Source organism: Morone saxatilis, unplaced genomic scaffold, assembly GCF_004916995.1.
Source record: "Morone saxatilis isolate NCDOM2014 unplaced genomic scaffold, NCSU_SB_2.0 Contig2, whole genome shotgun sequence".
NCBI lineage: Eukaryota > Metazoa > Chordata > Actinopteri > Moronidae > Morone > Morone saxatilis.
This window is the reverse complement of record NW_023339762.1, coordinates 6,621,751-6,632,648: the sequence shown is the minus strand read 5'-3', so window position 1 is coordinate 6,632,648 and position 10,898 is coordinate 6,621,751. Positions and strand designations below refer to the sequence as shown.

At 41.3% G+C, this 10,898-nt stretch overlaps 1 protein-coding gene across 1 annotated transcript in view; it reads right to left on the bottom strand.

Annotated features, from left to right (window-relative positions):
• Positions 1-6: 6 nt before the first annotated feature.
• The window catches only part of poc1b (POC1 centriolar protein B), a 42,134-nt gene continuing 31,242 nt past the window's right edge, over positions 7-10,898 (bottom strand). The window contains exons 11-12 of the mRNA XM_035664277.1: positions 1,525-1,794; positions 7-437 (exon numbers count right to left, since the gene is read on the bottom strand). Coding sequence (XP_035520170.1) covers positions 279-437; positions 1,525-1,794 — 429 coding nt within the window. The 3' untranslated portion in view covers positions 7-278. The remainder of the gene's footprint in view (positions 438-1,524; positions 1,795-10,898) is intronic.

The window sequence follows — 10,898 nt, the reverse complement described above, 5'->3', positions numbered from 1 at the left end:
TGACGAAATACATGGAGAATTGTTGCTATTACACACACACACACACACACACACACACACACAAAAACTCACTTTGACCCCAGCCCAAATCCTGATTAACCTACTGACCCCGGAGAGAGACCACCAAGGTGGACATTTAGAATCACACACAGACACACATATTTACATAGACACACATACACACACAAACAGACACTCATGACCAGCTGTCTTGGGGTCAACCAATACAACTCGGTTTGTGTGTTTGTGCTGCAGTCTGACAAAGGGCGAGGTCGTCCTCAAGTGAAGTGGACAGGTGATCCATCCGTCTCCTCGCTCTCAGTCCTCCGCCTCCCTCCCGATGATTGCACATCACTGAGAATGTGGGATTGGTGGAGGAGACACTCCTTCAGCTTGTCCTCAGTCAGGGTGAGACGCTCCTCCAGCACTGAAACAGTCTGTGTGCATGTAGAGGTGTGATGAGAGGGGGGTACAATAATTATAAAGCTGACATGGAATAATTATAGAAGTAGAAAATCAGAAGAGGAGAGATCAGTCTGAGTTGCCATTATGGAAAACTAACATAAAAGCTCAAGAGATACAGAAGAAGATTTTTAGGTCTTTAGACACATCAGGGCAGCAATATTTTGGCCTGCAGAGAGTAGCTCAGCAGTACAGTTCTGATTATAAAATTCTACCAAGCCTTTTTAAAGAAAATATTTAGAATGTCTAGATTGTTTTTTTAAGGAATTATCATATTTTTTTAAAGATGGGAAGCAGAAAATCCACCAAATATTTATCAAATACAAAATACAGCAGCAAATTGATTTGATTTTTCTGGGGAAAATACATATATATTTTTTTAATGGGTTTACCATTTTATGTTTGTTGTTGATAAAGACATTAAATGTAAAATGTGAAAACATTAAAACAGAGCATCAGAACTTTTTTGGTATAAGTCAAATTTTGCACTACAGTTACTCTATAAAGAAGATACTTTGCATTTTATACTCATTTTCCCCTCAATTCATAATTTCTTTCCCACACCTCAAGCATATTGTGTATAGATATTTAAATAAAGAAAGAACATAAAAAGTTAAACATCAGCCACAAACAATGCTTCATCAAGCTAAATCATTAGCCTACTATGTCTCTGTTCTGCTACTAGTGGCAGCTGTTCAAACAGGTGCAGAGGGGGACAGGTAAACCATAAAATCTACCTCTGGTGGCTTCTGTGTTTGTTTTTTATGTCTTTATTTGACTTAGCCTCAGGAGCTGTGAGTTTGGTGGAGGGGATTAATCACCTGCTTCAACCGACTTTCTCGTTAATTAATCTACATCTAACATCAAGGACATTTAGCTTGATAAATGTGATCAGAGTCTTGGAGTAAACTCTTCAGACAGAGGACCTTTAAGTTTTAACAGTAACTGTTGGCCCGCCTCCCACACATTCATATTGATTTCTGCATTTTTATGATGTTTTATGAGATTTCCCAACCTGCCAGTATCTTGAGCTGACAGTTTGGACCGTTACTAATAACTGACCTGCGTGAGGATATCCAGCTGTTGAACAATGTGCCGCAGGGTAGAGTCCAGACCCGATGGTTGACCGGAAAGAACTTCCAGTGGGTGCGTCTGCCCTCTCTCCTCTTCCTCTTCCTTTCTCCTTCCTCTTCCTCTCCCGCCGGCCCCAGTCTGGCTCCCAGAAGTCGCACCTGCCCTACTGGCACTTCTGTCTCCCATCCATCCTTCCACTCTGGAGCTGCCCACGTGATGGGGGGGCAAACCGTTGGAGTGGTGACTGTTGGCGGCGGCCTGCGGGGGTGTTAATTGTGTCAGACCGGTTAAGAGCAGGAGATGAAAGCAATAGAGAAAGAAAGTAGTGCATTTTCTTTGACTTAAGTGCTGTGCTCAGGTCTGTACAAATTTTGCTCTATCAAATCCATTATATTCCAGAAGAAACCCACACTAAGTCACTCAATCACCACTGCGACACCCTGAAATGCCACTGAAAACAATGGGCTATCAAAATAATTCCCCATTAAAGCCGCCCCTAAGTGTCCAGCTTCAACACCCTGCTGGAAATGTACAGGAAGCAAACAGCTATAGAGAACTAGAAAAGGTATGATCTTTCTGAAGAAAACGTCAGTGTGCGAGACATTTGAAACAGCTCGTAGGTCTTAAAATGTTGATTTTTTTTGGAGCATTTGAAATGTGTTTAACAACTGAAGTTGAAGGAATTTGTGTGGGAGCTAAAGTTAGAGTACTGAAAGAAGATGTAGTGATTCCTACAGTCAAAGTGCTGAATGTAATCAGCTGAAGTCTATGTAAGAAAGGAAAAGGGTTAAAGAGTCACTTTCGGATTATGTTCTAAAAAGGAGTTTGACATGCAAGTTGAAGTGTAAGTGGTAAAATGAGCTAAAATAAATACCAATTCATCCCTTCTTACAAAAGTAATGGTATTATTTTTTAAGTCTCTTTCAGTGTGAACAGGCCAAAAACCATGGGAAATCTATAATGATAAATAGATAGTTCTATGAAATGCTCTCAGACCTCTACTAAGGAGCCAGCTCACTGAGGAGTGATGGGTAAAAACTGCAGAATGCAGTCCTGATTGGAAGGAAATATTAATCAACTTTAACCGGTATTTATTATGTAGTTGCACTGCTGTTGTGAATGTGACACCTGTAGTTACCGGTGGTAAATGTGGCTTAATACTACAGGTCACAGAACACTGGGAGCAGTAAAGCAAACTATTGCTGTTTGAAAAAAGAAGTTGGCCTCTTTCCATCATTCTGAGAGCAACCGTGATCTGATTTTATGCTGCACACGGAATTAGTCGGTGAAAGTAACTTTGGTTACCTGGCTGAGAAGTTAGAGGCGTGCAGCGTGTTGCCCTATAATGATAATGTTAACACACTATAAATGGAGCACGAAATATCTAGCCAACTTTATTGCCCTGTTTGAAAAGCACAGGGATCAACGTTGGAGGGAGAATAAAGCATACAAGTATTAATTAGCCTGGCCAATATGAAATACTGACACATAACACGGTTAGCCAACATCCTTCCTGTCTCATTGTTCTGTCAGTGGAGAAGGCCTTGAGCCTGTTGTAACTTGGCAGACTGAGGGAGGTGGATGACTCACACTGCTGGATTACTGACAGAACGACAAACTCTGAGACAGACGGACTAACTTGCTGTCTAAAGACAAGTTCACAAGGTCATTTGCACTCCGAGGCAAAGAGAGCCATAGCCTCAGAGCAAAACAGAGAAGATCTACTTTTTTATGACAGTTTCCCTTGAGTGTTCTTGACAAAATGATTTTCCTTTTCATGGGTAAAGAAAAACACATGTTTAGCGAGACTGAATAAAGAGAGAGGACATAATGTTCAGTTTAACCAGGGAAACATTTCCCTCGTTCATCATCTATCCAGACAACTGAGCATGACTTCACATTTAAATAGTTTTGCACATGCACAGCGGCAGTTTTTTCAGAACAGCCACAGTCTTCTACTGCTGGTTACTGAGAATCTCTTTTAAAGTGTTGTTGCTGAAGGACACGTATACCAACATTTGGGAGTTTGCCAAACTACAGACTTTCTAGTCAAAAGACTTCTGCCCCAGCTTTGAATAACTTGACAGAGATTTTCAACCAATGTGACAAGCAAGTGAAAAGAAAAAAAATCTAAAAGTGAATTGTATTATTTACTGACAAACTGACAGTTAAAAGTCAGCTACAGTAGGTCTAGAAGAGATACACAATTTGTTCTTACCAGAGCCATCTAGCTCTCCCTAGCATTGTTTTTTTTTGTTCCACTTTGAACAAGAACTGCAAGACAACAACAACATGACATTTACATGAAACTGTTTGTTGAAATAATCATAATTTCTTAGGGCCAACAGTAACAGATGGCTTGTTTTATCAGACCAACAGCCCAAAATATTCAATTTAAAATGAGTTAAAAGAGAGAAAAGCTATAGATCCTTAAATATGAATCATGACGAAATGACTAAATTTACCAAATTATTACATAGTAATTTTACGTAACATGAGTGATCAATCAATCAGATTGCTACACTATTGGAGCTATCTGCATTTGCTTCAGATCAGTACTCACACACACGCACACGCACATGCACACACACACACACACACACACAAACAAACAAACACACCTTTAAAAACAAGCCGCCAAACCTTGACGGCTGTACTCGCGTCCAGTGTTCTAACAATACCCACAGCCCAAAGTAATAGCAGGCGTTCTTGAGGGGAAAGGTGGTACATGGAGTGCCACAAAGAGAGCAGAAGGGGAATTAAATGAGGGATGTGTCAGCGAGGATGGAGAGGGAAGGAAGGAGAGGTGTGGAAGAGTGAAGAGAGGGGAGGTTGGAATGAGGAGGAGGCGTGCTCACTACATTCCTGGCCTTTAATGCCATTGGAGCATCGATTCCGCGGCTTGCTTCCCTGCACACTGTTTCACTTCAAAGGGAGAGGCGTGGAGGGAGGCAGGGAGGCAGGAAGTTAGGATGAAAGGAGGAGCGCAATGCAGTGTGGTGTTTGTAAGAAAAGGAGCAGGAAGGGTTAGGAAGAGCTCTTAATTCCTGTTGAGTAGAGGGTGAACAAAGCGCTCAGGTGTGCGGATGGCGAGCTTCCTTGCTAGTCTAGCTTGTTTCCTCTCTTATTTTTCTTCTCTCTTTACCGTCCAACCCCCTTCCTTCAGGGGCCACATCTGGCCAACATCTGCTCAGGCTCATTACGGCTCAGCAGATGCAGACCTCCATCCCCCACCCCCAAGGGAAGTGTTGGGTGCAATCAAACATTAACAGGCAGGGTACCCCCGGCTGCGCCTTAGTGTCAATCAATGCGCCACACACACAACACACACACACACACATAGTCAAAGACATAAGAGCACACACTCTGTAGATAATATGACAATAATTGGTAACTTTTCGCACCATCGGGTACACAGAAGAACGTGCAAAATCACAAGAACATGCAGGTCTACAGTGATACTAGTTCACTTAATCAAATGTACTGACTAAAGCCCCTTTACGGACAGCACATTAGACAGAAGCTCTGTAAGGACACTGTGAAAGTAATATAAAAAGAAGTATAATGGGAAATCAATTATAATACTTTCACGGCACATAAAGCTAAAGTATACCTAAAACCAGAAGCTCATAATTATGTGGGTCATTTCTGAGATAAAATCATTTCTGCTAAGATCTGGAATGTCAGGGTTACCACGGTCAGTAGTGGCGGGAATGCGGCGATGGCACGCTGCCAGCCAGGGTTTTTTTTCCGCGTGGTGGGAGATGAGTGGGTGGTTAGGTCGGGGTGGCAGAGCACAGCAGAGTAGAAACTAGCCGCTGTGATAATAAGGGGGCAGTGGGAGTGACGTGACTGTGCCCCTGTGATGACAGTGAGGCAACAATGTCCACGTTGTCTCTACGTGGCTTTGGGAACGAAAGGCTGTTGTGTATTCTGTGGGATACAGAGGCTTGGTGAAAGGTTACCGGGCCATGAGGGCTGCTGGTGGAGGGAAAATGACAAAACACTGTAATATATTTGTTTCAAAATAATGGGTACGCTTTGTGTAGTAGTAAATTATTATGGAAATACATGAAATGTTTCCACATTTTGCTGCAGTTCTTGTCTTTACTTTGAAATGTTACTACATGGCAGATAATGGCATGTAAAGTGAGAGATGTCAATTGCTGACTACTCATTGATAACATTGTTGATAACCCTGTGCGACTGCAGCAGATTTACCTAACATGGCAATGTCATCAGAAGAGCAGCCCATTTTAAAATGTTAACAGTGGCTGTGATACTTCACGATCAAAAGGATTCTCAAGAGAAAACAGATCAAAATTAGCCTCCCATCCATTTCTGAATCAAATCACAGATGTCTGATCAAAAACATGATTAGCATGAGTACCAGAATTAGCTGCACTCTCTTTTTTGGCAGGGAACTTCAGATACTGTGACCCTTACATAAAAAAGCTGTTTGATCTTAATTGAAGGACCTCTCTGATGTTGCGCCTCCCCTCACACCCCCACCCCCCATCCATCCCCTACCTGAAGCCACATACTCATCTTCAAAAAACTGCCTGATCTGTATTACTTAGTATACTTAGTATTGAAAATCCTCATTACATTAACAATCCTTAAAAATGACCAAAAATGGTGCATGTTTCTAGTTAATAAAAACAGTCCTGTTCAAACTACTCAGCACTCATATGTGTTCAACAACACAGATACAAGATTTTATCAATAGATGTGACTGTTATGCTTCAGGCTTGCTGCAGGTGAGGCTTACTTTTTGAGTAACATTAAATGGCTAAAATCTAAACTGTAAATAGAAATCAGCAGGGTGAGCACTGGGCTGTAAATTGGGAAGAATCTGGCAATACAATGCATATAATGATACAGGGGTTTCTATATATTCAATATATATATAGACATGGCAATACAGTAAGCAAGGCAACATGTTGCGATTAGAAAAAAAATGAGAAAAAAATGTTAAAAAAAGGTTGGTTTTGTTCATCATTCATCAGTCTCTGTAACATCCAACATTATAGCTCCCCACTTACGTTTACAACACTGCTATCAACACGTCAGGGGTCTAAACACAAAAGTCGACAAGTGTTTTTGAGATTTGATACAATATCACAGAACAAAATATTGCGATAATCAAGTGCATCACTATCTTCTTACACCCCTAGTGAGCACACCTCATGAGGTGGTCCGTCATGTTGGTCAGAGCCCCCTGTCCCTGTCCATTGGAGAGGACACAAATGGGCTCTCAAGCATCGTGATGTTTAGTATTCACACTGAGCTGCCTCCCCCTCATGATGCCAAACACTTGCCAACATGTGTTTACATGCTGACCATAATGCGACAAACATTATAAGCACTACTTAAGACAAGAGCGTGACTGCACAATTTCTATGAAGTGACACTTGACATAATCTATGTGACAAGGGGATTAATGGAGACATTCAAATGGAAATGATGAATAAAATAACCTCTTGCAACAACAGCTGTTGGTAAAAGATTTGTAAATGTGTTACCATAAATACTGGCCTTTAAATCTCCCATTCTGGCATGTTTTTTGGAATAACATATACATACAGTACTCAGATCTTAGCTATGCTACATGATGTTTGCATGTTTATTGCCTAACTTATAGTTGTAGTAGTGTCAAATTCTTACATTTTACTAATCAAATGTGTGAATACATATGCACACGCACACACGCACACACACACACATCTATTTTCATCTCTTCACAGTTGAATTAGTAAAATTTGTGGGCTCTTCAAAACAAAGTAGCGTGAGCGCTTCAAACACTCAGCCAATCAAACAGGTCTGTGGGTGGTTCACTTTGCTCGCTGTGGTGCACACAGGAAACGGACTATTAGCAACTGCCAAGCTCCATCTGTTAAGAGAGTGGTAAATAAACCACTGCTTTACTTCCTCCTGAGCCTTTTTATCCAGCATTTCATGATCTGACATTGCAGCATGGCTTTATCTTGGAGGCTATGAATGGTGAGAGACAAATTCATTAAAGTGAATCTTAATTCAGTTCTAACAGAGGAGAACAGGTGAGTAAGTGCAGTGTGTGAGCACTGATTCAGTTTAATAATTATGCAATATCTTGAACTGATTATAATGGAACAATCTTATAAAAATAAATAATAATACAAACATTATGTTTCAAAGCCTTTACACCCTGCGGTCAATTAGAACATACCGAACACAGAATTTTGGCATCTGTCTTTGAAACTTTTGTGTAACTCTAGTGTGAACCCATGAAGTAACCTCGCCGCTACTTTCCCTTATTAAACGGTTGGTGTGCTGAAATCGGTCCTGTGATGGTAAGGGAGAGTTTCCTGGTCACAGGATGCCATGTAATGTTGTTAATAAAGCAGGCTCCATGGAGGGAGGAAATATCTGTTAAGAATCAAAGAAGACATTATCTGGTACTGGTCTCACTTTTCTGTTTTTGCAGACCAACACACTTACACACACGACAAAATGGTTGGCCCCAGGACACGAACACATGTTCATGTCAAGCAAACATTAATGCTGGTAGGTACACAAACTATTAGCTGCCATCTGTATCAGAAGACACACACACAAACAATTATTTACCCAACAACCACCATCACACACCCAAACTCACACAGCTGGAGTTACTCTCCAGAATCCCTCCCTGTATTAGTAACAGCAGTCAGGGCCATACTCTTCTCGACACACAATCACAAGGAGGTGACCCTCGAGAACTTGGGGAGACTACAAGCTGGTGGTCAGACCAAGAATGGCACTGCATTGTGCACACTGTTTCAGGTACCAGTGAGACCAGTAAATATGATCCAGGGTGGCCAGTTTAACTAACACTTTCCTGAATCTGACAATTTCAATTCTTTAACAACACTCAGCAATCATTTTATCCTCAGCTAGGTCCACAGACAACCCTGTGTTGTTTTTATTCCATTTACCTCCAGAGCAGGAACTGTGTGTAAAGGTGAGCCCAAAGATTTCTAATAGATATCCCTCTAGCTCCTTACCCAGAGAAGTGACGCTACACGTCTAAAAAGTCAGCTTTTGTAAACAGTCAGTTTGCCAAGGCCCGTGCCTTGAGGGTGGTGAGGCCCACATTGCTGTGAGAGAACATAGGAAATAAGATACATCAACATTACAATGTACCATCACGTCTCTATAAGTCATGCCTTTTGTTTATGTAATACATGTTTGAAGCACTACAAAACACCATTACAGATGTGGAACAAAAGCTATAATTATCCCTTCAGGCAGCACCGCTGCATGAAACTACAGAAACTACAAGAAAACTGTGGATTGTGGTCAGTCTGGCATTTTTCACTATTACAAACTGCTGTACTTTAAACATATGGATTTATCACTCAGACCAGCCTTCCTGAATCGTATTTCATTTTCTCACCAGGACTTAAAACAATATGCCCCAACCTACACAGCCCCCATGTATTTATTGCAGGACTCTTTTTAGTCTGAATGTCCACTTAAACATAGTAGTACTAGCATTAGTAGTATCAGTAGTACATGTATGTAGCAGAAGGAGCATAAACAATAGTAGCGCTAGTACTAGCAGCATTAATCAAAGTATAGCAGCGGTATTGGTACTCTAATTACAGGCTGAAAGTGGAATCAAATATAACGGTCCTGAAAGAGTAACCTGCGTCCTGTGCGGTAAAGAATAGAAACACACACAATATCCTCCGACCCTGACCTTTAACCTTTAACCTAAAGCGCCTGAAGTCTCCATTTCCTGTTGGTAAGACACCACATCAGAGGATTCATTTTCCATTCATCTCTGTCACACCTAATTGTCATGTACCCAGGTGCTCTATCCACACGGCACCATGGCATTGTTGCTCTTCAAACAAAACACACACACAGTTAAGGATGTTCACGCCCACATACACACTGACACAGGGGTGCAGATTTTTTTGGGTTGCTTTTTAAAAGCCTGAGCTGAGAGACAAGAGGGAAGCTGTGAGGAGTTTCATGTGGCTTTGAGGAAATGGATACATCCTCTTTATTTCTCACCCTCCCTCCTTCTCTCTCCCCTATCTGTCTGTCTCTGACATCCGCACAGCAGCCACCCACACACTAAGATGAAAATATCCTGCTTGGCGGTGAATTGCCATTAAATACAGTGTGTTTTCTGACCGCATCACACACACATGAATAGGGACAGTAAACACCTCAACCGCAGGCATGGCTTGGTTCAATGGCAGCTGGACCGGATATCTCTACCACTGATTTACACATGCACACACACAAAAACAGAATACAAAAGCCCCTTTAAACAATTACGAACATTAAAACAACCATAGAAAGTAAAAAAAGAAAAATAGACACACATTTAGGCTTGAACAGAATTGTGCATACATAGGAGCCTGAAATCACACTCAAAGACACCGTTATAGAAACACATAACATAACACGCACACACGCGTCAACCCAATAATACAATGTCTTAAGGACACATGCAAGCAATGAAATGTATCATGAGAAACCATGTCTGTGCCAAAACACACATACAACAACAACAATAATACAACAATTCTATTAAATGAATGCAGTGCCGCAGTCATTCATTCATAAAAAAATCAATCACTCACTCTGAGGATTTATGTAACAAGTGTTCTCGTTGGCTCTGCTGTTATTTGATAAGTTAGCCATAATTGCTGCTCCTGGACGGAAGGTGTGGATTCAATCCCAATGGCGGACATGTACCTGAAAATGTGTGAACACCGCAAGACAGAGACAGAAAAAGTGAAAGAGCAAGGAAAGGAGACTTTTTATATAATAGATAAATAATTAAATTATTACATCATAATCTACAACCAGACAATAAATAATTACATTGTAGACTAAATGAATAATGTCTTTTGGTTGTAAAAATGCATCTCCTGCACATTGCCATGGCAACAAGTAGGTTTTTACACTAGAGATATCATGAGCAGATCCTACGTAGATATTTTAATGGATTGGTATCAGCTAAAATAAAGCCAATTCAAATGTAATCCCTCTTTTCTGTACCCTGCTGTTTTTTGTCCATGTCAGCCTGCTGCAGCACTGCTATTCTTAATAACAGCCAGGCTCTGCACAGCCATAGACTGTACACTCCGATCAGCCATAACATTGTGACCACCTGGGCACCCTGGTGATACACTGTGTGTTCTGACAGCTTTCTATCAGAACCAGCATGAACTTTTTCAGCAGTTTGAGCTACAGTAGCTTGTCTGGTGGATCGGACCACACGAGCCAGCCTTCACTCCCGACGTGCACGTGACCCTGTATCCAGTTCACTGCTTTTCCTTCCTTGGAGCAGTTTTGATAGGTACTGACGACTGCAGACC